We start from the raw sequence: 27,046 nt of genomic DNA, 5'->3' as shown, positions 1-27,046 counted from the left end.
CCCTTAAAAAAACCCACTTTTGCCTTTATTTAGTGCCTGGAAAAGAGCAACAGCGACCGGCAAAGGGACCCCAATGGGACCCCAATGGGGGGGGGCCCTAAAGGGGGGGTCCCAAGAGACAGGGGGGACCCCAACACAAAGGGGGGACCCCCATTGCCGCCGATAAATAGAGCTAAACAATAAAAAAGGGGGGTTTTGGGGTCCAAAAGGGGGGTTTTGGGGTCCCCCCCATTGATTATGGGGGGTCTTCAATGGGGTTTGGGGGCCCCACGATGGGTTTTGGGGTCCCAAAGGGGGGTTTGGGGGTTCTTCAATGGGTTTTGGGGTCCCCAAGGGGAGGGAATTGAGGTTCCTCAATGGGATTTGGGGTCCCCCCCATTGATTTTAGGGTCCCAGATGGTGTTTGGGGGCTCCCTCAATGGGTTTTGGGGTCTCCTCCATTGACTTTATGGTTCCTCAATGGGTTTTGGGGTCCCCCCCATTGATTTTAGGGCCTTAGATGGTGTTTGGGGGCTCCCTCAATGGGTTTTGGGGTCCCTCAGATGCATTTTGGGGTCCCAAGGGGGGAATTAAGGTCCCCAAAGGGGGTTTTGGGGTCCCCTCAATGGGTTTTGGGGTTCCCCTCAATGGGTCCCCCTCAGAAATCAGCAAATTTTGAGGAAAACCACCAAAAGTTTTGTGTGAAACCTCCAAATTTTGCGGGAAACCCCAAATTCTGAGGGAAAAAACCCAAATTTGGAGGAAACCCTCCGAGATTTTGACAGAAAACCCCAAAATTTTGAGGGAAAACACAGAATTTGGTTGGAAAACCCCAAATTTTAAGGAAAACCCCAAATTCTGAGGAAAACAAACCCAAATTTTGAGGAAAACCCCCAAGATTTTTACGGAAACCCCCAAATTTTGATGAAACCCCCCCAATTCTGAAGAAAAAAACCCAAATTTTGAGGAAAACTCCCCAAATTCTGAGTGAAAACTCCAAATTTTGAGGAAAAAAACCCATTATTTTGATGGGAACCCCCAAATTTTGTGGAAAACCCCCAAATTTTGCAGTAAAACCCCAAAATTTGATGAAACAAAATCAAAATATCAAGGAAAACCCCCAAAATTTTAAGGAAAACCCCAAATTTTTAGGAAAAACTCCAAGATTTTAAGGAAAAAACCCAAATTCTGAGGGGAAAACACAGAAATTTGCTTGGAAAACCCCAAATTTCGAGGAAAATCTCCAAGATTTTAAGGAAAAAACCTCAAATTTTGAGGGGAAAACCCAGAAATTTGGTTGGGAAACCCCCAAATTTTGAGGAAAACCTCCAAAACTTGATGAAAAACCCCCAAAATCTCAAGGAAAACCCCCAAAACTTTGAGGAAACCCCTAAATTCTGAGGAAAACCTCCAAGATTTTTAGGAAAAACACCAAATTTTGAGGGGAAACCCCAGAAATTCGGCTGGGAAAACGACCAAATTTTGAGGAAACCCCCAAATTCTGAGGAAAAACTCCAAGATTTTAAGGAAAACCCCCAAATTCTGAGAGGAAAACCCAGAAATTTGGTTGGGAGAAGCCAAATTTTGAGGAAACCCCCCAAAATTTGATGAAAAACCCCCAAATTTTTAGGAAAAACTCCAAGATTTTAAGGAAAACCCCAAAATTCTGAGGGGAAACCCCAGAAATTTGGTTGGGAAACACCCAAATTTTGAGGAAACCCCCCAAAATTCGATGAAAACCCCCCAAAATTTCGAGGAAAACCCCCAAAATTTTGAGGAAAACCCCCAAAATTTTGAGGAAACCCCCAAAATTTCGCCCCCTTTCCCACGGGGGGACCCCAAGGTGTCCCCAATGGGCCCCAACCCCATCTCCTGGTGGCTTCGGGGGGCTCCTTCACTTCCTCTTCTTCTTGGGGGGCCCCGCGGTGCGATGGTGGCCGCGGCGCCCGGCCGGGGCCTTCCTCTTCCTCCCGCGGCCGTGGTCCTCCTCCTCCTCGTACTGGCTCTCCCGGTCGGCTGTGGGGCAAGGGGGGGACAATGGGGCTTCAATGGGGCCTCCATGGGGCTTCAATGGCCCATCGAGACCTCAATGGGGCCTCAATGGTCTCAATGGCTTCAATGGGGTCTCAATGGCTTCCATGGCCCATGAAGACCTCAATGTCCCATCAAGACCTCAATGGGGCCTCCATGGCCTCAATGGCTTCAATGGGGCCTCAATGGCCTCAAAGCCCATCAAGACCCCAATGGGGCCTCAATGGCTTCAATGGGGCCTCAATGGGGCTTCCATGGCCCATCGAGACCTCAATGGGGCCTCAATGGTCTCAACGGCTTCAATGGGGTCTCAATGGCTTCCATGGCCCATGAAGACCTCAATGGTCCATCAAGACCTCAATGGGTCCTCAATGCCCTCAGTGGGGCCTCAATAGCTTCAACGGGGTCTCAATGGCCTCAATGGCCCATCAAGACCTCAATGGCCCATCAAGACCTCAATGGGGTCTCAATGGCTTCAATGGGGCCTCAATGGCCTCAAAGCCCATCAAGACCCCAATGGGGCCTCAATGGCTTCAATGGGGCCTCAATGGGGCTTCAATGGCCCATCGAGACCTCAATGGGGCCTCAATGGTCTCAATGGCTTCAATGGGGTCTCAATGGCTTCCATGGCCCATCAAGACCTCAATGTCCCATCAAGACCTCAATGGGTCCTCAATGCCCTCAGTGGGGCCTCAATAGCTTCAATGGGGTCTCAATGGCCTCAGTGGTCCATCAGGACCTCAATGGGGCCTCCATGGCCTCAATGGCTTCAATGGGGCCTCAATGGCCTCAAAGCCCATCAAGACCCCAATGGGGCCTCAATGGCTTCAATGGGGCCTCAATGGGGCCTCCATGGTTTCAATGGCCCCTCAAGACCTCAATGGGGCCTCAATGTCCCATCAAGACCTCAATGGCCCATCAAGACCTCAGTGGGGCCTCAATGGCCTTAATGTCCCCTCAATGGCCTCAATGGCCCATCAAGACCTCAATGGCCCATCAAGACCTCAATGGGGCCTCAATGGCCCCAGTGGCCCACCAAGACCTCAATGGGTCCTCAATGGCCTTAATGTCCCCTCAATGGCCTCAATGGCCCACCAAGACCTCAATGGGGCCATTGAGAACATCAAGACCTCAATGGCCCATCAAGACCTCAGTGGGTCCTCAATGGCTTCAATGGAGCCTCAATGGCCCATCAAGATCCCAATGGGGCCTCAAGGGTCTCAATGGGCCATCAACATCTCAATGGGGCCTCAATGGCTTCAATGTCCCCTCAATGGCCTCAATGTCCCATCAAGACCTCAATGGGGCCTCAATGGCCTCAATGTCCCATCAGGACCTCAATGGTCCCTCAATGGCCTCAATGTCCCATCAGGACCTCAATGGTCCCTCAATGGCCTCAATGTCCCATCAGGACCTCAATGGCCCCTCAATGGCCTCAATGTCCCATCAGGACCTCAATGTCTCATCAATGGCCTCAATGTCCCATCAGGACCTCAATGTCTCATCAATGGCCTCAATGTCCCATCAGGACCTCAATGGTCCCTCAACGGCCTCAATGTCCCATCAGGACCTCAATGTCCCATCAACGGCCTCAATGTCCCATCAGGACCTCAATGGTCCCTCAATGGCCTCAATGTCCCATCAGGACCTCAATGGTCCCTCAATGGCCTCAATGTCCCATCAGGACCTCAATGTCCCATCAGGACCTCAATGGCCCCTCAATGGCCTCAATGTCCCATCAGGACCTCAATGGGGCCTCAATGGCCTCAATGTCCCATCAGGACCTCAATGGCCTCACCTTTACGGGCTTCCTCTTCCAGTTCATCCCAGTCTTTGCCGCTCTCTTCTTCGCTGCCCAAGGACTCCTTGGAATACTCTGGAAGGAGATAGGAAAGCTGGTGGGAATCCATAGGGACGTGGTTGGGGTCTTCAAGGGGTTTTGGTGCTCTCCATGGAGCCCTAATGGCCTCCGTAGCCATTCAGTGGCCTCTATATGGACCTTATGGCCTCCATAGGGACCTGCTTAGCATCTCCAGAGAGGTTTGGTGGCCTCCATGAGGACCTAAAGGCCCTGAGAACCACCTTGGAGATGTTCCACCATCCATAAGGCCTCCTTGGGGACCACGAGGACCTCATTGGGGACCACGAGGACCTCGTTGGGGTCCATAAAGACCTCATTGGGGCCCATAAGGACCTCATGGGGCCCATAAGGACCTCATCCTACCTGACTCCTCGGCCTCAGAGGAGTAATCTTCATCACTGTCCTCCTCCTCCTCCTCATAGTCCTCCTCGGATGGGTTGAAGGTCTCGTCCTCGATCTCCGACTCGGATTCGCCCACGTCAGCATCGCTGCCCTGAGGACACCGATGGGGCATCAATGGGGCGTCAATGGGGCGGTCAATGGGGGGGGGTCAATGGGGACATCCCTACCTCACCCTCGGGCTCCAGGAAGGACCAACCCCCCTGCTCGAAGAAGCCCTCGGGGTCGTCCACGATGGTCTTCATGATCTTGGTCCAGTTGAGGGACTGGACGCCCTCCGTGTACTTGAGGTCACAGGAGCTGGGGGGAGAAGGTGGGGAGATGGTGGGGAGAACGTGGGGAGAAGATGGGGAGAACATGGGGAGAAGATGGGGAGAACATGGGGAGAACATAGGGAGAAGATGGGGAGAAGAAGGGGAGAAGAAGGGGAGAAGGTGGGGAGAACATGGGGAGAAGATGGGGAGAAGAAGGGGAGAAGATGGGGAGAAGATGGGGAGAAGATGGGGAGAAGGTGGGGAGAACATGGGGAGAAGGAGGACAAAAGATGGGGAGAAGATGGGGAGAAGATGGAGAGAAGAAGGGGAGAACATGGGGAGAACATGAGGAGAAGAAGGACAAAAGAAGGTGAGAACATGATGAGATGATGGGCAGAAGAAGGGCAGAAGACGGGCAGAAGAAGGGCAGAAGAAGGGCAGAAAGTGGGCAGAAGAAGGGCAGAAGAAGGGCAGAAGAAGGGCAGAAGAAGGGCAGAAGGAGGGCAGAAGGAGGGCAGAAGGAGGGCAGAAGAAGGACAGAAGATGGGCGGAAGAAGGACAGAAGAAGGGCAGAAAGTGGGCAGAAGAAGGGCAGAAGAAGGACAGAAGAAGGGCAGAAGAAGGGCAGAAGAAGGGCAGAAGATGGACAGAAGAAGGGCAGAAGAAGGGCAGAAGAAGGGCAGAAGAAGGACAGAAGAAGGACAGAAGAAGGGCAGAAGATGGACAGAAGAAGGGCAGAAGAAGGGCAGAAGAAGGGCAGAAGAAGGACAGAAGATGGGCAGAAGAAGGGCAGAAGAAGGACAGAAGAAGGACAGAAGAAGGGCAGAAGAAGGGCAGAAGAAGGGCAGAAGAAGGGCAGAAGAAGGACAGAAGATGGGCAGAAGAAGGGCAGAAGAAGGGCAGAAGAAGGACAGAAGAAGGACAGAAGAAGGACAGAAGAAGGACAGAAGAAGGGCAGAAGATGGACAGAAGAAGGGCAGAAGAAGGGCAGAAGAAGGGCAGAAGAAGGACAGAAGATGGGCAGAAGAAGGGCAGAAGAAGGGCAGAAGAAGGGCAGAAGAAGGGCAGAAGAAGGGCAGAAGAAGGACAGAAGATGGGCAGAAGAAGGGCAGAAGAAGGGCAGAAGAAGGACAGAAGAAGGACAGAAGAAGGGCAGAAGAAGGACAGAAGAAGGACAGAAGAAGGGCAGAAGATGGACAGAAGAAGGGCAGAAGAAGGGCAGAAGAAGGGCAGAAGAAGGGCAGAAGGAGGACAGAAGGAGGACAGAAGAAGGGCAGAAGAAGGGCAGAAGAAGGACAGAAGAAGGGCAGAAGGAGGGCAGAAGGAGGGCAGAAGAAGAGGAGCTGATGGTGGTGGTGGGACCTACTTGAGCCACTCCTTGATGGGGTCGAGGGAGGCGACGGGGATGGCGTTGATCATGGTGACCTTCTTGCTGTAGTCCTTGTAGACGATGACCATGTCGAAGTTCTTGAGGTGGAACTGGACCCTCTCGAAGTGGATCAGCTCCACCTCGTCCAAGGTGACCACGAAGGGCGGCTGTGGGGCGAGGAGCCGCGTGTGGGGCAGGGCCACCGGAGGGCACCCCAAAAGCCACCCCGAGGCCGGACCTACCCACTCGGTGCAGTTGACCAAGGCGCTGCTGGTGGGTTGGAGGAGGCAGGTGCTGCGGTACGGGGCCCCGTTGAACCTGCGGCCAAGGGAAGCCTCAGGAGGTGCCACCAAGGAGGAGGAACCACCCAAAAGCATGGAGAAATGGCCAAAAACCATGGAGAAATGGCCAAAAATCGTGAAGGAACCATCCAAAACCATGGAGAAATGGCCAAAATTATGGAGAAATGGCCAAAAACCATGGAGAAATGGCCAAAAATCGTGAAGGAACCATCCAAAACCATGGAGAAATGGCCAAAATTATGGAGAAATGGCCAAAAACCATGGAGAAATGGCCAAAAACCATGGAGAAACCACCCAAAACCACGGATGAACCACCCAAAACCATGGAGAAATGGCCAAAACCCATGGAGAAACCACCCAAAACCAAGGAGAAACCACCCAAAACCATGCAGGAACCACCCAAAACCATGGAGGAACCACCCAAACCCATGCAGGAACCACCCAAAACCATGCAGGAACCACCCAAAACCATGGAGGAACCACCCAAAACCATGGTGGAACCACCCAAAACCATGGAGGAACCACCCAAAACCATGGTGGAACCACCCAAACCCATGGAGGAAGCACCCAAAACCATGAGGACACCTCGAACCCCCCTGAAGACACCTCAGAAAGCAGTGGGGACACCTCAAGAACCCATGGGAACAGCCGCAAACCCCATGTGGACACCTCAAACCCCATAAAGACACCTCAAGAACCCATCAGAACCCCACAGGAACGCATTAGAACCCCCCAAACCCCACTGAGAACCCCCCAAACCCCATTGAGAACCCCCCAAACCCCATTGAGAACCCATCAAACCCCCATGAAGACCCCTCAAACCCCCATCAGAACCCCCCAAACCCCATTAGAACCCCTCAAGAACCCATTTGGACCCCCCAAACCCCCATTAGAACCCCTCAAACCCCCATTGAGACCCCCCCAAACCCCATTAGAACCCCTCAAACCCCATTAGAACCCCCAAACCCCCATTAGAACCCCTCAAACCCCCATGAAGACCCCTCAAACCCCATTAGAACCCCCTCAAACCCCCATTAGAACCCCCCAAACCCCATCAGAACCCCCCAAACCCCCATTAGAACCCCTCAAACCCCATAAAGACACCTCAAGAACCCATGAGAAGACCTCAAGAACCCATTTGGACCCCCAAACCCCCATTAGAACCCCCCAAACCCCCATTAGAACCCCCCAAATCCCCATTTGAACCCCTCAAACCCCATGAAGACCCCTCAAGAACCCATTTGGACCCCCCCAACCCCCATTTGAACCCCTCAAACCCCATTAGAACCCCTCAAGAACCCATTTGGACCCCCCCAACCCCCATTTGAACCCCTCAAACCCCATTAGAACCCCTCAAGAACCCATTTGGACCCCCCAACCCCCATTTGGACCCCTCAAACCCCATTAGAACCCCTCAAGAACCCATTTGGACCCCCCCAACCCCCATTTGGACCCCTCAAACCCCATTAGAACCCCTCAAGAACCCATTTGGACCCCCCCAACCCCCATTTGGACCCCTCAAACCCCATTAGAACCCCTCAAGAACCCATTTGGACCCCCCGAACCCCCATTTGGACCCCTCAAACCCCATTAGAACCCCTCAAGAACCCATTTGGACCCCCCGAACCCCCCCGTTTTCCCCTCCAGGACCACCCGGTGGCCCCATTCTCCAAACTGACCCCAGGTCCCTGAAGGGCACCTCGAACTCCAGCTCCTCCTTGGTGAGCGCCTCGACCTTCTCGATGAAGTTCTTGAAGGCCGTCTTGAGCTTGTGCCTCATCTCCCGCTCCATCTAGGACAACCCAAAGGGGCTCCGACCACGCTCTTTAGGTGGCATCTCAAGAGCTTCTGGTGGTGCCAGCACCCACCTGCTCGGCGTAGAGGTCATCTCGGTCGTGCATGTGCTGGTGCTTGCCCAGGTCCGTGGTGATCTCGCCAACCTCGGTGTAGAACTGCACGTCGGTGTGCCTCTTCTTGCCGAACATGATGGCGTTCTGCAGGAGAACACCGAGCTCGTGGTGAAAGGTCTTCTCCTCCATCGTCTCGACAAGCTCTAGGAGGTGGTGGAGGAGAAGGAGGAGAAGACCTTGAGGTGGAAGTGGAGGACGATGATCATCTCGCCGTCGCACGGTTGGAAGACGGCGTGCTTGATGTTGTTGTAAAGGATGTCCACCTTGTCGCCGCGCACCGACGTGAAGCGGAAGCCTGCGGAGATGCCACCACCGCCGTGGTGAGAAATGCTCCTCAAGCCCATCCTGAAGGTCCCACCACCATGAAACCCACCAGAGAAGCTCCTCAAGCCCATCCTGAAGGTCCCACCACCACGAAACCCATTGGAGAAGCTCCTCAAGCCCATCCTGAAGGTCCCACCACCACGAAACCCATTGGAGAAGCTCCTCAAGCCCATCCTGAAGGTCCCACCACCTCCATGAAGCCCTTTCTGAAGGTCCCACCACCACCATTAACCCTATTCTGAAGGTCCCACCACCATGAAACCCACCATAGAAGCTCCTCAAGCCCATATTGAAGGTCCCACCACCATGAAACCCACCAGAGAAGCTCCTCAAGCCCATTCTGAAGGTCCCACCACCTCCATGAAGCCCTTTCTGAAGGTCCCACCACCTCCATGAAGCCCTTTCTGAAGGTCCCACCACCATGAAACCCACCAGAGAAGCTCCTCAAGCCCATATTGAAGGTCCCACCACCTCCATTAACCCCTTTCTGAAGGTCCCACCACCATGAAACCCACCAGAGAAGCTCCTCAAGCCCATCCTGAAGGTCCCACCACCTCCATTAACCCCTTTCTGAAGGTCCCACCACCACGAAACCCATCGGAGAAGCTCCTCAAGCCCATCCTGAAGGTCCCACCACCTCCATGAAGCCCATCCTGAAGGTCCCACCACCTCCATGAAGCCCATCCTGAAGGTCCCACCATTGACGTGGGCCTCCAGGGCCCCCTGCATCCTCTTCTGGGCGATGTTGGGCCTGATGTAGAGGTCCTTGAGCTTGGGGTTGCTGCGGTTCAGGTTGATGACCAAGGAGTCTTGCTTGACGATGCCCTGGACAAGGGGTGGAGAAGGTGGTGGCCACCCATAGGGACCTCTTTGGGGTCTCCAAGGGGTTCTAATGGGGCTCCATTGGGACGTGGTGGCCTCCATTGGGACCTGGTGGCCTCCATTGGGATGTGGGGGGGGGTCTCCAAGGGCTTGTGGTGGCCTCTATGGGGAGCTGGGGGGTTCTATGGGGACATGGTTGGTCCTAAGGGCCACCCATGGGGTCCTCAGAGGTCTTCTGGAGGTTCTGGATGGGTCTTTGGGGAGGTCTTATGGGGCTTCTGGAGGTGCCATGGGGTGTCTATGGGTCTCTGTGTGTCCCTGTGGGTCTACTTCAGGTCCTATGGGGTTCTATGGGGTCTCCTTGAGGCCCTATGTGGTCTCTATGGGGTCTCCTTGAGGTCCTATGGGGTCTCTATGGGCCTACTTGAGGTCCTATGGGGTCTTTATGGGGTCTTCTTGAGGTCCTATGGGGTCTCCTTGAGATCCTATGGGGTTCTATGGGTCTTCTTGAGGTCCTGTGGGGTCTCCTTGAGGTTCTATGGGGTCTCTATGGGGTCTCCTTGAGATCCTATGGGGTTCTATGGGTCTTCTTGAGGTCCTGTGGGGTCTCCTTGAGGTTCTATGGGGTCTCTATGGGTCTCCTTGAGATCCTATGGGGTTCTATGGGTCTTCTTGAGGTCCTGTGGGGTCTACTTGAGGTCCTATGGGTTTCTATGGGGTCTTTTTGAGGTCCTATGGGGTCTCCATGGGGTCTACTTGAGGTCCTATGGGGTCCTATGGGGTCTCCTTGAGGTCCTATGGGGTTCTATGGGTCTCCTTGAGGTCCTATGGGGTTCTATGGGGTCTCCTTGAGTTTCTATGGGGTCTCCTTGAGTTCCTATGGGGCCTCCTTGAGGTCCTATGGGGTTCTATGGGGTCTTCTTGAGGTCCTATGGGGTCTACTTGAGGTCCTATGGGGTTCTATGGGTCTACTTGAGGTCCTATGGGGTCTCCTTGAGTTCCTATGGGGCCTCCTTGAGGTCCTATGGGGTCTATGGGGTCCACTTGAGGTCCTATAGTGTCTCCTTGAGGTTCTATGTGCTCTCTATGGGGTCTCCTTGAGGTCCTATGGAGTTCTATGGGGTCTACTTGAGGTCCTATGGGGTCATTATGGGTCTCCTTGAGGTCCTACAGGGTCTCCTTGAAGTCCTATGGGGTTCTATGGGGTCCACTTGAGCTCCTATGGGGTCTCCTCGAGCTCCTATGTGGTCTCTACGGCTCTCCTCGAGCTCCTCCAAGGCCTGGTGCGCTCCCAGCACCCGGCAGCCCCTTGGCCCCCCACGGGACCTCCTCAACCTCCACCCCCCACCCCACCAAGAGCCCCCCATAGAAGACGTGGTGGTGGTGGGGGGGGGGGATGGACCTTCTCCAAGCCTTTGGTCCTCACCTCCTTCTCCTTCTCCTCGGCCTCTCGGGTCTTGTAGCGCTTCTGGACCTCCTTGATGATCCTGAAGGCGTTTTGGAGGTTGAGGGCCGGCACCGTCTGCTCGCCGGGGCTCTTCATGTTGGACGCTCTGTAGGTGCTGGAGAAGACATCGGACAAGGAGGAGACGTCGTTATGGCCTCCGAGACCTCGTAACTCCCGTCGGTGTCCTCCTGGGTGAAGACCTCGAGGGGTGGTGGCCTCACATCTCCTTGACGAAGGTGGCCTCCGGGTTAGGGAAGATGTTGCCTTCGTTGCGGCCCAAAGCGCTGCCCGGGCAGTAGAAGTTGATGCGGAGGTAGGTGTAGTCGCCTTCCACCGACATGCTGATGTTCTGCAAGGGGGAAAGGAGAGGTCATGGTGGACCAGGGGGATGGATGTGGGTTTGGGGGTGGGACCCATGGAGGTCATGGGGGGGGTGGGGGGACCCCAAAACTACCTTAGGGATGGAGGTGGGATCCATAAAAGGTCATGGGGGTGGTGGTGGGACCCCAAAACTACCTTAAAGATGGAGGTGGGACCCATAAAGGTCATTGGGGTGGAGGTGGGACCCATAAATCATCTCAGGTTGGAGGTGGAACCCCAAAAGAACCTCGGGTTGGAGCTCAAAAGCATCTCAGGGATGAAGGTAGGACCCATAAAGGTCATTGGGATGGAGGTGGGACCCATAAAGGTCATTGGGGTGGAGGTGGGACCCATAAACCATCTCGGATTGGAGGTAGAACCCCAAAAGAACCTTGGGTTGGAGCTCAAAACCATCTCAGGGATGAAGGTGGGACCCATAAAGGTCATTGGGGTGGTGGTGGGACCCCAAAACTACCTTAGAGATGGAGGTGGGACCCATAAAAAGTCATTGGGTTGGAGGTGGGACCCATAAATCATCTCACATTGGAGGTGGGACCCCAGAAGAACCTCGGGTTGGAGCTCAAAACCATCTCAGGGATGAAGGTGGGACCCATAAAGGTCATTGGGGTGGTGGTGGGACCCCAAAACTACCTTAGAGATGGAGGTGGGACCCATAAAAGGTCATTGGGTTGGAGGTGGGACCCATAAATCATCTCACATTGGAGGTGGGACCCCAGAAGAACCTCGGGTTGGAGCTCAAAACCATCTCAGGGATGAAGGTAGGACCCATAAAAGGTCATTGGGGTGGTGGTGGGAACCCAAAACTACCTTAAAGATGGAGGTGGGACCCATAAACCATCTCGGATTGGAGGTGGAACCCCAAAACCACCTTACGTTGGACCTCCAAACCACCTTGGGTGGATGGTTTGAGGTCCCTATGGAGCTTTTAAGGTCCCCATGGAGGTTCTTTAGGTCTCCATGGAGGTTCTGAGCTCCTCAAGATGGTTCTTGAGGTCCCAAAGGAGGTTCTTGAGGTCTCCATGGAGGTTCTTTAGATTTCCATGGAGGTTCTGAGCTCCTCAAGATGGTTTCTGAGGTCCCAAAGGAGGTTCTTTAGGTCTCCATGGAGGTTCTTTAGGTCTCCATGGAGGTTCTGAGGTCCCCAAGATGGTTTTTGAGGTCCCAAAGGAGGTTCTTTAGGTCTCCATAGAGGTTCTGAGCTCCTCAAGATGGTTCTTGAGGTCCCAAAGGAGGTTCTTTAGGTCTCCATGGAGGTTCTTTAGGTCCCTATGGAGGTTCTGAGGCCCTCAAGATGGTTCTTGAGGTCTCCATGGAGGTTCTGAGGTCCCCAAGATGGTTCTTGAGGTCTCCATGGAGGTTCTTTAGGTCCCCATGGAGGTTCTTTAGGTCTCCATGGAGGTTCTTTAGGTCCCCATGGAGGTTCTTTAGGTCTCCATGGAGGTTCTTTAGGTCCCCATGGAGGTTCTTTAGGTCTCCATGGAGGTTCTGAGGTCCCCAAGATGGTTCCTGAGGCGCCCATGGCTGGCGCTGGGGTTGTCCTCACCTTGATGGTGGCGATGTGGAAGGGGGTGGCGATGCCGAAGACGGGCATGATGACGGTCTCGTACTTCTTGTCGATGTAGATCTTCATCTCGCGGATGTGCGGCTCTTTGGGCATCAGGGCCGGGTTCTTGTAGGAGATGTTGGACTTGCGCGCCCTGGCGGGACACAAAGAGGGGACAAGGCAGCACGGAGGAGGCCCCAGGACCTCATTGAAGTGATGGTGGAACCCCAAAACCTCACTGAATTGAAGGTCTGGAGAAGGTTTGAAGCCCAAAACCTCATTGACTTCATGGTGGAACCCCAAAAACCTCATTGACTTGATGGTGGAACCCCAAAATCTCATTGAATTGAAGGTCTGGAGGAGGTTTGAACCCCAAAACCTCATTGAAATGATGATGGAACCCCAAAACCTCATTGATTTGAAGGTCTGGAGAAGGTTAGAACCCCAAAACTTCATTGAATTGATGGTCTGGAGATGGTTAGAACCCCAAAACCTCATTGAATTGATGGTGGCACCCCAAAACCTCATTGATTTGAAGGTCTGGAGAAGGTCTAAACCCCAAAACCTCATTGACTTGAAGGTCTGGAGCAAGTTTGAACCCCAAAACCTCACTGACTTGAAGGTCTGGAGCAGGTCTGAACCCCAAAACCTCATTGAATTGAAGGTCTGGACAAGGTTTGAAGCCCAAAACCTCATTGAAGTGATGGTGGAACCCCAAAACCTCATTGAATTGATGGTGGAACCCCAAAACCTCATTGAACTTAAGGTCTGGAGGAGGTTAGAACCCCAAAACCTCATTGAATTGATGGTGGAACCCCAAAACCTCATTGAATTGAAGGTCTGGAGAAGGTCTAAACCCCAAAATCTCATTGATTTGAAGGTCTGGAGCAGGTCTGAACCCCAAAACCTCATTGAATTGATGGTGGCACCCCCAAAACCTCACTGAATTGATGGTGAAACCCCAAAACCTCATTGAATTGATGGTCTGGAGAAGGTTAGAACCCCAAAACCTCATTGAATTGATGGTCTGGAGATGGTTAGAACCCCAAAACCTCATTGAATTGATGGTGGAACCCCAAAACCTCATTGATTTGAAGGTCTGGAGGAGGTTTGAATCCCAAAACCTCATTGAATGGATGGTGGAACCCCAAAACCTCATTGACTTGAAGGTCTGGAGAAGGCCGAAGCCCACTTTCGGGGTGCCGGCCCCTTACTTTTGGATCTGCTGCTCTCCCTTCTGCTCGGTCAAGCGCCGGCGCGCCTCTTCGTTGAGTTGAGTGGCCAACTCCTTCTGGTGGGCCCGGCGCTTCTCCTCGGCCGTCAGCTCGTTCTGGAGGGCACAAAGATGGGGGGGGGGACCTCAGCGCGACGGCGGCCTCGAGGCGCTCATGGCGGCGGGGGACAACCCACCCGTGTCCGCTCGGTCAACAGGGCCGCCCGCGAGCTGCGCCCCAGCAGGTCCTCGGCTTCGTCCTTCTCCTCCTCTTCTTCCTCCTCGTCTTCGTTCTGGGGGGGGGGGGACAAGGCGCGAGGTTGAGGGGGGAAGGCCTCGGATTCGGGGCTTCTATCCCAAATCGGGGGTGGGAAGGCCCCAGATTTGGCCGATTTGGATAAAAGCTGAGGGGGGAAGCGTTGAGTTTTGGGAGAGTCTCTTAAATTTGAGGCGAAATGTTCGGAATTTGAGGTGGAATGTCCCAAATTTGAGGGAGAAAGTCACAAATTTGAGGTGGAAAGGCACAAATTTGAGGGAGAAAGGCACAAATTTGAGGTGGAAAGTCCCAAATTTGAGGGAGAAAGGCACAAATTTGAGGTGGAAAGTCCCAAATTTGAGGTAGAAAGTCCGAAATTTGAGGTGAAATGTCCCAAATTTGAGGTGAAAAGGCCCAAATTTGAGGTGAAATGTCCGAAATTTGAGGTAGAAACGCACAAATTTGAGGTGAATTGTCCCAAATTTGAGGTGGAAAGTCCCAAATGTGAGGTAGAAAGGCACACATTTGAGGTGGAAAGTCCCAAATTTGAGGGAGAAAGTCCCAAATTTGAGGTGAAATGTCCTAAATTTGAGGTAGAAAGGCACAAATTTGAGGTATAAAGTCCCAAATTTGAGGAGAAAGGTCCCAAATTTGAGGTGGAAAGTCCCAAATTTGAGGTTTTTCTCCCAAATTTGAGGTGGAAACTCCCAAATTTGAGGGTTTGATCCCAAACTTGAGGCGGAAAGTCCCAAATTCATGTTTTTATCCCAAATTTGAGGCAGAAATTCCCAAATTTCATGTTTTTATCCCAAATTCGAGGCGGAAAGTCCCAGTTTTCACATTTTTATCCCAAATTTGAGGCAGAAAGTCCCAGTTTTCACATTTTTATCCCAAATTCGAGGCGGAAAGTCCCAAATTTCATGTTTTTCTCCCAAACTTGAGCTGAAAACTCCCAAATTTGAGGGTTTTCTCCCAAACTTGAGGCGGAAAATCCCAAATTTCATGCTTTTCTCCCAAACTTGAGGCGGAAAGTCCCAAATTTGACGTTTTTCTCCCAAATGTGAGGCGGAAAGCCCCAAATGTGAGGTTTTTCTCCCCTTCCCCTGCCCTCACCTTGAGGAAGATGCCGACGTTCTTCACCTTCTTCTTGACGGCCGTGAGCACGGTGGCCGGTCCCTCCTGGGTGGGAGAGGACAAGGGGTGGAGGAGGGAGGTCTTCTCCTCCCCAGCGCGGGTGCGGGACGCGCCCAGGTCCCAGCAGCACCCAGCAGCACCCACCTCGTCCACCAGGACCGTGTCCCCGATGAACATGGCGTAGGTCTTCTCCTCGGCCTTCTTCCCCTCCTTGTTGGCCAGGTCCGAGAAGCCGACGTTGATGCTGAACACCATGCCTGGAAAAGGACCGTTTTTGGGGTGGAAAGGGGCAAATTTGGGGTGGAAAGGGGCAAATTTGGGGTGGAAATGGACGAATTTAGGGTGGTGGGACCATGTTTTGGGTGGAAAAGGACCAGTTTGGGGGGGAAATGGACAAATTTGGGTGGAAAAGGACCGTTTTGAGGTGGTGGGACCATGTTTTGGGTGGAAGAAGAAAGGGTTTGGGTGGTGGGACAAGGTTTTGGGGTGGAAATGGACAAATTTGGGTGGAAAAGGATCATTTTGGGGGGGAAAGGGACCATTTTGGGGTGGAAATGGACAAATTTTAGGTGGAAAAGGATCATTTTGGGGTGGAAAAGGACCATTTGAGGATGGAAATGGACAAATTTGGGTGAAAAAGGACCATTTTGGGGTGGAAAAGGACCATTTCGGAGTGGAAATGGACAAATTTGGGTGGAAAAGGACCATTTTGAGGTGGAAAAGCACCATTTTGGGGCGGAAAAGGACCATTTTGGGATGGAAATGGACAAATTTGGGTGGAAAAGGACCATTTTGGGGTGGAAAAGGAACCATTTTGGGATGGAAATGGACAAATTTGGGTGGAAAAGGACCATTTTGGGGCGGAAAAGGACCATTTTGGGATGTAAATGGACAAATTTGGGTGGAAAAGGACCATTTTGAAGTGGAAAGGGACCATTTTGGGGCGGAAAAGTACCATTTTGGGATGGAAATGGACAAACCTGGGTGGAAAAGGACCATTTTGGGGTGGAAGAGGACCATTTTGGGGTGGAAGAGGACCATTTGGGGGCGGAAAAGAACCATTTTGGGGTGGAAAAGGACCATTTTGGGATGGAAATGGACAAATTTGGGTGGAAAAGGACCATTTTGGGGTGGAAAAGGAACCATTTTGGGATGGAAATGGACAAATTTGGGTGGAAAAGGACCATTTTGAAGTGGAAAGGGACCATTTTGGGGCGGAAAAGTACCATTTTGGGATGGAAATGGACAAACCTGGGTGGAAAAGGACCATTTTTAGATGGAAAAGGACCATTTTGGGGTGGAAGAGGACCATTTGGGGGCGGAAAAGAACCATTTTGGGGTGGAAAAGGACCATTTTGGGGTGGAAATGGACCATTTTGGGGTGGAAAAGGACCATTTTGGGGTGGAAATGGGCCATTTTGGGGTGGAAAAGGACCATTTTGGGGTGGAAATGGGCCATTTTGGGGTGGAAATGGACAAACTTGGGTGGAAATGAGCCATTTTGGGGTGGAAAAGGACCATTTTAGGGTGGAAAAGGACCATTTTGGGGTGGAAATGGACAAACTTGGGTGGAAATGGGCCATTTTGGGGTGAAAATGGGCCATTTTGGGGCGGAAAAGGACCATTTTTGGTGGAAAAGGACCATTTTGAGGTGGAAAAGGACCATTTTGGGATGGAAATGGACACATTTGAGTGGAAAAGGACCATTTTGGGATGGAAATGGACACATTTGAGTGGAAAAGGACCATTTTGGGGTGGAAATGGACACATTTGAGTGGAAAAGGACCATTTTGGGGTGGAAAAGCACCATTTTGGGGCGGAAAAGCACCATTTTGGGGCGCCTGGAGTCGCTGCTCACCCTTCTTGAGGCGATGCTGGTTCTTGCTGTTGATGACCAAGGAGCCCTCCCGGAACTCGATGCCCATGGCGAAGCTGGGGAGACACAAGTCACCAGGAGATGCCCAAGCTGAGCCCAAGCGGTGCCATCACCCATCTCCATCCTCATCCTCACCCCAGGTTCTTGGTGATCTTGCTCAGCAGCTCCGGCTTCTGCTTCTTCACCACGTCCATGACGGCGCCGTAGACGTCACACAGCTTGGCCCCTGCCAGGACAATGGGGACAGCGGCCAACGAAGGCCTTGAGAAGGTCCTAAAGCTCCTCCAGGAGGTCCAGAACCCCATTGGCAATGGCTGGAACACCCCAAAGGAGGTGCGGAAGCCACCAAAAGAGGTCTGGAACCTCCTCAGTGACCTCCAGAACCTCCTCAATGAGGTCCAGAACCTCCTCAATGAGATCCAGAACCTCCTCAATGAGGTCCAGAACCCACCATAAGAGGTCCAAGACCCCCTCAAGGAGCTCCAGAACCTACCAAGAGGTCCAGAACCCACCAAAAGAGGTCTAGAACCTCCTCCAAGAGGTCCAGAACCCACCAATGGAGCTCCAGAACCACCTCAAATGAGCTCCAGCACCTCAATGACCTCCAGAACCATCTTAAAGAGGTTCAGAACCCACCAAAAGAGCTCCAGAACCACCTCCAAGACCTCCAAAACCACCTCCAAGACCTCCAGAACCCCCTCCAAGACCTCCAGAACCACCTCCAAGAGGTCCAAGACCCCCTCAAGGAGATGTAGAGCCCCATAAGACCTCCAGAACCACCTCCAAGACTTCCAGAACCATCTCAAAGAGGTCCAGAACCCACCAATGGACCTCCAGAACCCACCAAGAGAGGTCAAGAACCATCTCAAAGAGGTCCAGAACCCCCTCAAGAAGGTGTAGAGCCCCATAAGAGCTCCAAAACCACCTCCAAGACCTCCAAAACCACCTCCAAGAGGTCCAAAACCACCTCCCAGACCTCTAGAACCACCTCCAAGAGCTCCAAGACCCCCTCAAGAAGGTGTAGAGCCCCTTAAGAGCTCCAAAACCACCTCCAAGACCTCCAGAACCACCTCCAAGACCTCCAGAACCACCTCCAAGAGCTCCAGAACCACCTCCAAGACCTCCAAAACCACCTCCAAGAGGTCCAAAACCACCTCCCAGACCTCTAGAACCACCTCCAAGAGCTCCAAGACCCCCTCAAGAAGGTGTAGAGCCCCTTAAGAGCTCCAAAACCACCTCCAAGACCTCCAGAACCACCTCCAAGACCTCCAGAACCACCTGCAAGACCTCCAGAACCCACCAATGGACCTCCAGAACCCACCAAAAGAGGTCCAGAACCACCTCAAAGAGGTCCAAGACCCCCTCAAGGAGATGTAGAGCCCCATAAGAGCTCCAGAACCACCTCCAAGAGCTCCAGAACCACCTCCAAGAGGTCCAGAACCACCTCCAAGACCTCCAGAACCACCTGCAAGACCTCCAAGACCCCCTCAAGAAGGTGGAGAACCCCTTAAGACCTCCAAAACCACCTCCAAGAGCTCCAAAACCACCTCTGAGACCTCCAGAACCATCTCAAAGACCTCCAGAACCCACCAATGGACCTCCAGAACCCACCAAAAGAGGTCCAGAACCATCTCCAAGAGGTCCAGAACCCACCAATGGAGCTCCAGAACCCACCAAAAGAGGTCCAGAACCATCTCCAAGAGGTCCAGAACCCCCTTCAAGAGGTCCAAGACCCCCTCAAGAAGGTGTAGAGCCCCTTAAGAGCTCCAAAACCACCTCCAAGAGGTCCAGAACCACCTCCAAGACCTCCAGAACCACCTCTGAGACCTCCAGAACCACCTCAGAAAGGTCCAGAACTACCTCCAAGAGGTCCAGAACCCACCAATGGACCTCCAGAACCCACCAAGAGAGCTCCAGAACCACCTCAAAGAGGTCCAGAACCCCCTCAAGGAGATGTAGAGCCCCATAAGAGCTCCAGAACCACCTCCAAGACCTCCAAAACCACCTCAGAAAGGTCCAAAACCACCTCAGAAAGGTCCAAAACCACCTCTGAGACCTCCAGAAGCCCCTCGTGGAGCTGCAGACCCCCACCCGAGCCCCAATCCCCCCATCCCAGACCATCCCGGCGGTTCCTCACCGTGTCTCATCTCCTTGAGCATCTCATCCTGGAGCTGCAGGAGGAAGGCGTAATGGTCCTGCATCTCCTGCGGCGGGTCCACCATCAAGGTCCTCACCAGGTTGGAGCAGTAGGACTTGTACCTGATGCCCATGGCGCACGTGATGGCCCCGAAGTGCATGTGGTTCTTGTCGCTGCGCGGAGAAGACCACGTCGCGACGGAGTCCCACCACGCCGGAGCTTCGCGGCGACCATCTCGGCAGCTCCAAGAGGTCTTCTCCTACCTGACCACGCTGAACTTGAGGTTGTAGTTGCCCCCGCTCTGGATGATGGGGGGGTAACACATCTCCACGGCCGATGGGTCGGCGCCGGCCAAGTACTTCTTCTCCTCGATGGCCTTCTCCACCGACTCGGCCAGCTTGCTGTGGCGCACCTTCTGCAACGGGGGGCAGCGTGGGCGCCTCCAACGGGGGCTTTGGGGGGTCTAAGGGGGGGTTTGGGGGGTCTAAGGGGTGTTTTGGAGGACCAAGGTGGTGATTTTGGAGGTCTAAGGGGGGTTTTGGAGGACCAAGGTGGTGATTTTGGAGGTCTAAGGGGGGTTATGGAGGACCAAGGTGGTGATTTTGGAGGTCTAAGGGGGGGCTATGGAGGACCAAGAGGGTCATTCTGGAGGTCTAAGGGGGGTTTTGGAGAAACAAGGTGGTGATTTTGGGGGTCTAAGGGGGGTTTTGGAGGTCTAAGGGGGGTTTTGGAGGACCAAGATGGTCATTTTGGGGGTCTAAGGGGGGTTTTGGAGGTCTAAGAGGGGTTTTGGAGGACCAAGATGGGCCTGTTGGGGGTCTAAGGGGGGTTTTGGAGGACCAAGATGGGCCTTTTGGGGGTCTAAGGGGGGTTTTGGGGGTCTAAGAGGGGTTTTGGAGGACCAAGGTGGTGATTTTGGGGGTCTAAGGGGGGTTTTGGAGGACCAAGGTGGTGATTTTGGAGGTCTAAGGGGGCTTTTAGACCTCAAAGATGGTGCTTTTGGAAGTCTAAGGGAGGTTTTGGAGGTCTAAAGAGGGTTTTAGAGGACCAAAATGGTCCCTTTGGAGGTCTAAGGGGGGTTTTGCAGGTCTAAGGGGGGTTTTGGAGGACCAAGATGGTCATTTTGGAGGTCCAAAGTGGCTCTTGGAGGTCTAAGGTGGCTTTTGGACCATCAAGAAGGTCCTTTTGGAGGTCTAAGGTGGCTTTTGGACCATCAAGAAGGTCCTTTTGGAGGTCTAAGGGGGCTTTTGGACCTCCAAAGTGCCTTTTGGAGGACCAAGATGGTCCTTTTGGAGGTCTAAGGGGGCTTTCGGACCATCAAGAAGGTCCTTTTGGAGGTCTAAGGTGGCTTTTGGACCATCAAGAAGGTCCTTTTGGAGGTCTAAGGTGGCTTTTGGACCATCAAGAAGGTCCTTTTGGAGGTCTAAGGGGGCTTTTGGACCTCCAAAGTGCCTTTTGGAGGACCAAGATGGTCCTTTTGGAGGTCTAAGGGGGCTTTCGGACCATCAAGAAGGTCCTTTTGGAGGTCTAAGGTGGCTTTTGGACCATCAAGAAGGTCCTTTTGGAGGTCTAAGGTGGCTTTTGGACCATCAAGAAGGTCCTTTTGGAGGTCTAAGGGGGCTTTTGGACCTCCAAAGTGCCTTTTGGAGGACCAAGATGGTCCTTTTGGAGGTCTAAGGGGGCTTTCGGACCATCAAGAAGGTCCTTTTGGAGGTCTAAGGTGGCTTTTGGACCATCAAGAAGGTCTCTCTGGGGGTCTAAGGGGGCTCTTGGGGGTCTAAGGTGGCTTTCGGACCATCAAGAAGCTCCTTTTGGAGCTCTAAGGTGGCTCTTGGAGCACCAAGGAGCTCCCTTAGGAGGCCCGAGGCGGGTCCCGGCGGCGGGAGCGGCGTTCCTGACCTCATCGGCATCCACGATCTCCATGACCCTCTCCTTGAAGAACTTGCTGAAGACCTCGGAGGTGATGGCGGCCGCTTTGCGCATGAGCTGCACCTCGCCCTCCTCCTTGGCCGCCATGGTGTAGGCCACCACGGCGCTGATGTCCACCTGCGCACGGACACAACCGTGAGGGCCACGGAGAAACCAGCCGGTGGAGGGCACGGAGGACACGGAGGAGACCCCATCCCACGTGAGGAAGGGGAGGTGGGACCTTCTCGAAGGCCTCCTTGGTGAGACAATCGTTCCAGCTCTTCATGAAGTCGCCGGGGAACTTGTCCTTGGAGAAGACCCCCAGGCGCTTCCCGCCTTTGCTGCTCTTGAGGGCCTCGATCATCTTCTCGAAGTTGGCCTTGTTGCTCTCGTTCTGCGGCACAACGAGGGGGACCGGGGGTGGGAGGAGATGCCAATGGGGGGCTTCAAGGGGACATCTCGGCCCTCAACGGGCCTTCTCCACCATGGAGGGGCCGTCTCCACCATGGAGGGGCCGTCTCCACCATGGAGGGGCCGTCTCCACCATGGAGGTCCCATGTCCACCATGTTGAGGACCCTTCCTCCACCATCAAGACCCCATAATCACCATCAAGATCCCATAACCACCATCTTAATGACCCTTCCAACATTTTCAAGACCCTTCCACCATCTTGAAGACCCCATAACCACCATCAAGACCCCATAACCACCATTTTGAAGACCCTTCCACCATCTTGAAGACCCTTCCACCATCTTGAAGACCCTTCCACCATCTTGAAGTCCCCATAACCACCATCAGGACCCCATAACCACCATCTTGAGGACCCTTCCTCCATCTTGAAGTCCCCATAACCACCATCAGGACCCCATAACCACCATCTTGAGGACCCTTCCTCCATCTTGAAGTCCCCATAACCACCATCAGGACCCCATCACCACCATCAAGGCCCCATCACCACCATCAAGGCCCCATAACCACCATCAAGGCCCCATAACCACCATCTTAATGACCCTTCCACCATCTTGAAGACCCCATAACCCCCACCAAGACCCCATAACCACCATCTTGAAGACCCTTCCTCCATCTTGAAGACCCCATAACCCCCATCAAGACCCCATAACCACCATCTTGCAGACCCTTCCTCCACCTTGAAGACCCCATAACCCCCATCAAGACCCCATAACCACCATCTTGAAGACCCTTCCTCCATCTTGAAGACCCCATAACCACCATCAAGACCCCATAACCACCATCTTAAAGAGCCTTCCACCACCTTGAAGACCCCATAACCCCCACCAAGGCCCCATAACCACCAAGGCCCCATAACCCCGAGGCTGAGGAGCGCCACGGGGGCTTGTCCCACCTTCTCCCTGACGAGCAGGGTGATGGCAGGGACCCCGTTGCCGCCCTCTCCAGCCTTGCCATGGGCCACCTGCTTGAGGAACTCCACCTTCTTCTTGCTGGCCATGAAGAGGATCTTCTCCTCGCAGAACACCATGATGGTGTCCGTCAGCTCGTACCCGAACAGCCACGTCTGCACGACACGAGGGGGACATGAGGGACGTGCCCAAACGGGGGGGGCGACCCCCAAAATGGGGGGTGGGGGGCTCAAAATGGGGGGTGGGACACCTAAAATGGGTGATGGGACACCCAAAATGGGTGATGGAGACCTCAAAATGGGGGTTAGGGACCTAAAATGGGTGGTGGGACACCCAAAATGGGTGATGGAGACCTCAAAATGCGGGGATATGACCCCAAAATGGGGGTTGGGGACCCAAAATGGGGGGATATGGCCCCAAAATGGGGGGATAAGAGCCCAAAATGGGGGGATATGACCCCAAAATGGGTGATGGGGACCCAAAATGGGGGGATATGACCCCAAAATGGGGGTTGGGACACCTAAAATGGGGTCTGGAGACCTCAAAATGGGGGGATATGGCCCCAAAATGGGTGATGGAGACCCAAAATGGGGGGATATGGCCCCAAAATGGGTGATGGGGACCCAAAATGGGGGGATATGACCCCAAAATGGGGGTTGGGACACCTAAAATGGGGTCTGGAGACCTCAAAATGGGGGGATATGGCTCCAAAATGGGTGATGGGGACCCAAAATGGGGGGATATGACCCCAAAATGGGGGTTGGGACACACAAAATGGGTGATGGAGACCTCAAAATGGGGGGATATGGCCCCAAAATGAGGGTTGGGACACCTCAAATGGCATCTGGAGACCTCAAAATGGGGGGATATGACCCCAAAATGGGTGGTGGGACACCCAAAATAGGGTTTGGAGACCCAAAATGGGGGGATATGACTCCAAAATGGGTGATGGGGACCCAAAATGGGGGGATATGGCCCCAAAATGGGTGATGGGGACCCAAAATGGGGGGATATGGCCCCAAAATGGGTGGTGGGACACCTAAAATGGGGTCTGGAGACCTCAAAATGGGGGGATATGGCCCCAAAATGGGTGATGGGGACACAAAATGGGGGTTAGGGACCTAAAATGGGTGGTGGGACACCCAAGATAGGGTTTGGAGACCCAAAATGGGGGGATATGGCCCCAAAATGGGTGATGGACACCTCAAAATGGGGGGTGGGGGCCTCAAATGGGTGCTGGGACACCCAAAATGGGGGTTGGGACACACAAAATGGGTGATGGAGACCCAAAATGGGGGGATATGGCCCCAAAATGGGGGTTGGGACACCTAAAATGGGGTCTGGAGACCTCAAAATGGGGGGATATGGCCCCAAAATAGGGTTTGGAGACCCAAAATGGGGGGATATGGCCCCAAAATGGGGGCTGGAGACCCAAAAAGGGGGGATATGGCCCCAAAATGGGGGTTGGGACACCTCAAAATGGGGTCTGCAGACCCCAAAATGGTAGGATATAACCCCAAAACGATGGGATATGACCCCAACATGGATGGTGGGACACCTAAAATGGAGCATGGAGACCAAATAGGGGTGGTGGGACACCTAAAATGGTGTGTTTTGACCCAAACTGGTGTGTTTTGACCCAAAAATGGCATATTTTGACCCAAAACCAGTGCTTTTTAACCTAAAAATGGCGTGTTTTGACCCAAAAATGGTGCTTTTTGATCCAAAAATCGTGTGTTTTAACCCAAAAATTGTGTTTTGACCCAAAACTGATGTGTTTTGGCCAAAAACCAGAGTATTTTGACCCAAAATGGTGCTTTTTAACCCCAAACTGGTGTGTTTTGACCCAAAACTGGTGTTTTTTGACCAAAACTGGTGTGTTTTGACCCAAAACTGAGGTGTTTTGACTTAAGAATTGAGTGTTTTAACCCCAAAATTGTGTATTTTGACCCAAAACTGGTGGGGTTTGGCCAAAAATGGTATGTTTTGATGCAAAACTGAGGTGTTTTGACTTAAAAATTGGGTGATGCAGACCCAAAATTGGTGTTTTGACCCAAAAATGGTGTGTTTTGACCCAAAACTGCTGTGTTTTAACCCAAAAAAGGTGGTTTTTGACCCAAAACTGCTGTGTTTTGACCCAAAAATTGTATGTTTTGATGCAAAACCAGAGTATGTTGACCCAAAACCAGAGTATTTTGACCCAAAAATGGTGCTTTTTGACCCAAAAATGGTGCTTTTCGACCCACAAAAGGTGTGCTTCGATCCAAAAATGGTGTTTTGACCCAAAACTGGTGTATTTTGACCCCAAAATAATACTTTTTGCTCCAAAAATGGTGGGTTTTGACTCAAAAATGGTACTTTTTAACCCCAAAAATAGTGTGTTTCGACTAAAACTGCTGTGTTTTCACCCAAAACTGGCGTGTTTTGACCAAAAAATGGTGTGTTCTGACCCAAAAATGGCATATTTTGATCAAAACCCGGTGCTTTTAAACCCAAAAATGGTGTGTTTTGACCCAAAAATGCTGCTTTATGACCTAAAAAAGGTGCGTTTTGACCCAAAAAATGGTGCTTTGACCCCAAAATGGTGGGTTTTGACCCCAAAATGGTGGTTTTTTACTCAAAACTGGTACTTTTTAACCCCAAAATGGTGTGTTTTGACCAAAACTGCTGTGTTTTCACCCCAAACTGGCGTGTTTTGACCCCAAACTGGTGGGTTTTGACCCAAACTGGTGCATTTTGACCCAAAACTGCTGTGTTTTCACTCAAAACTGGTGTGTTCTAACCCAAAACTGCTGTGTTTTCACCCCAAAGTGGCGTGTTTTGACCCCAAACTGGTGGGTTTTGACCCAAACTGGTGCATTTTGACCCAAAACTGCTGTGTTTTCACTCAAAACTGGTGTGTTCTAACCCAAAACTGCTGTGTTTTCACCCCAAAGTGGCGTGTTTTGACCCCAAACTGGTGTGTTTTGACCCAAACTGGTGCATTTTGACCCAAAACTGCTGTGTTTTCACCCAAAACTGTTGTGTTTTGCCCCAAAGCGGTGGGTTTTGCCCCAAAGCGGTGGTTTTTGCCCCCAAATCCGCGTGCTTTGCCCCAAAGGGCTGGCTTTCGCCCCCCAGCGGGGGGGGGGGGGGGGCCTCACCTGCAGCGCCGTGGACTTGGCGTAGACGATCTCCTCGTCCACCCCCACCGCGACCACGATGGCGTCGACCCCCCCGAGCTCCTCCTCCCCCTTCTGGGGGGGCAAAGGGGGGGTCAGAGCCTCTTCCTGCCCCATTGAGCCCCACACAGACCCCCCTTTAACTCCATTCCCCCCCATATCCTCCCCTTTAACCCCATTCCCCCCCATATCCCCCCCTTCAGTCCCATTCCCCCCCCATATCCCCCCCTTTAACCCTCATAGACCCCCCTTTACCCCCATATCCCCCCCTTTAAGCCTTTTTCCCCCTCATATCGCCCCCCTTCACCCCCATATCTCCCCCTTTTCCTCTCATAGACTCCCCCTTTACCCCCATATCCCCCCTTTACCCTCTTCCCCCCCCATATCCCCCCCTTTACCCTATTTTCCCCTCATAGACCCCCCCTTTACCCCCATATCCCCCCCTTTAACCCCTTTCTCCCCCCATATCTCCCCCTTTAGGCCCTTTTCCCCTCATAGACCCCCCCTTTACCCCCATATCCCTCCCCTTTACCCTCTTTCCCCCCCCATATCTCCCCCTTTACCCCTATATCCCACCTTTTACCCCATTCCCTCCCCATATCCCCCCCTTTACCCCCCTTTCCCCTCACAGACCCCCCCTTTACCCCCATATCCCCCTCTTTAGCCCTTTTCCCCCCCATATCCCCCCCATATCCCCCTCTTTACCTCATATCCCCCCCATATCCCCCTCTTTACCTCATTCCCCCCCCATATCCCCTTCTTTACCTCATCCCCCCCATGTCGCCCCCTTTTACCTCATTCCCCCCCATATCCCCCCCTTTTACCTCATATCCCCCCCATATCCCCCCCTTTACCTCATTCCCCCCCCATATCCCCCCTTTTACCTCATATCCCCCCCATATCCCCCTCTTTACCTCATTCCCCCCCCATATCCCCCTCTTTACCTCATATCCCCCCCATATCCCCCCCTTTTACCTCATTCCCCCCCCATATCCCCCTCTTTACCTCATATCCCCCCCTTTTCTCCTCACAGATCCCCTCATCCCCCCCCTTTAGCCCCGCCCCCCCCCCCCATTCCCGCCGTTTAGGCCCGCGTCCCCCCCCCCTCACCTCCCAGGTGCCGTAGAGGCGCCGCAGCCGCCGGTAATAGGCGTCCCTATCGAGGCTGAGCGCCATTGAGCGGGGGTCCGGCCGCGGGCCCCCCCCCGCCGCCTCCTTCCTCTTCCTCCTCCTCTTCCTCCTCCTCTTCCTCCCTCCCGCGCCTCAGCGCACCCGGAAGCGCTGCGGGATACTTCCGGTTCCGCTATGGAGGCGGGGGGAGGAGGAGGGTGAGGCTTAAGGCAAGGGAATAGGCGCCGG

General features: G+C 53.2%; 1 protein-coding gene across 3 annotated transcripts; it reads right to left on the bottom strand.

The window, feature by feature from the left end:
* SUPT16H (SPT16 homolog, facilitates chromatin remodeling subunit) lies at positions 1–27,046 on the bottom strand. 3 transcript variants are annotated; one of them, XR_003989846.1, is made up of 27 exons: positions 26,798–27,046; positions 25,670–25,762; positions 22,511–22,681; positions 21,388–21,540; positions 21,138–21,284; positions 19,502–19,653; positions 19,239–19,411; positions 17,237–17,327; positions 17,084–17,157; positions 15,370–15,482; positions 15,205–15,270; positions 14,033–14,128; positions 13,837–13,952; positions 12,623–12,776; positions 10,920–11,047; positions 10,678–10,813; positions 9,128–9,254; positions 8,282–8,400; positions 8,064–8,189; positions 7,875–7,987; positions 6,136–6,211; positions 5,891–6,060; positions 4,441–4,570; positions 4,235–4,364; positions 3,809–3,886; positions 1,388–1,995; positions 1–1,137 (listed from the first exon to the last, which is right to left on the bottom strand). XR_003989846.1 is itself a non-coding variant. In XM_030475060.1 (26 exons), the coding sequence occupies exons 1-26, from the start codon at positions 26,861–26,863 to the stop codon at positions 1,874–1,876; spliced, it is 3,120 nt and encodes a 1,039-aa protein (XP_030330920.1). In that variant the 5' UTR covers positions 26,864–27,046; the 3' UTR covers positions 1–1,873. The 3 variants fall into 3 exon arrangements, 2 of the variants coding, with proteins under 2 accessions (XP_030330920.1, XP_030330921.1); XM_030475060.1 differs by having other exon boundaries at positions 1–1,995; XM_030475061.2 differs by lacking the exons at positions 1–1,137; positions 1,388–1,995; positions 3,809–3,886; positions 4,235–4,364 and having other exon boundaries at positions 7,895–7,987.

Source organism: Strigops habroptila, unplaced genomic scaffold (assembly GCF_004027225.2).
Source record: "Strigops habroptila isolate Jane unplaced genomic scaffold, bStrHab1.2.pri NW_022045629.1_ctg1, whole genome shotgun sequence".
NCBI classification, from domain to species: domain Eukaryota; kingdom Metazoa; phylum Chordata; class Aves; order Psittaciformes; family Psittacidae; genus Strigops; species Strigops habroptila.
The sequence above is the reverse complement of the archived record's forward strand: the minus strand, read 5'-3'. Positions and strand labels throughout refer to the sequence as shown.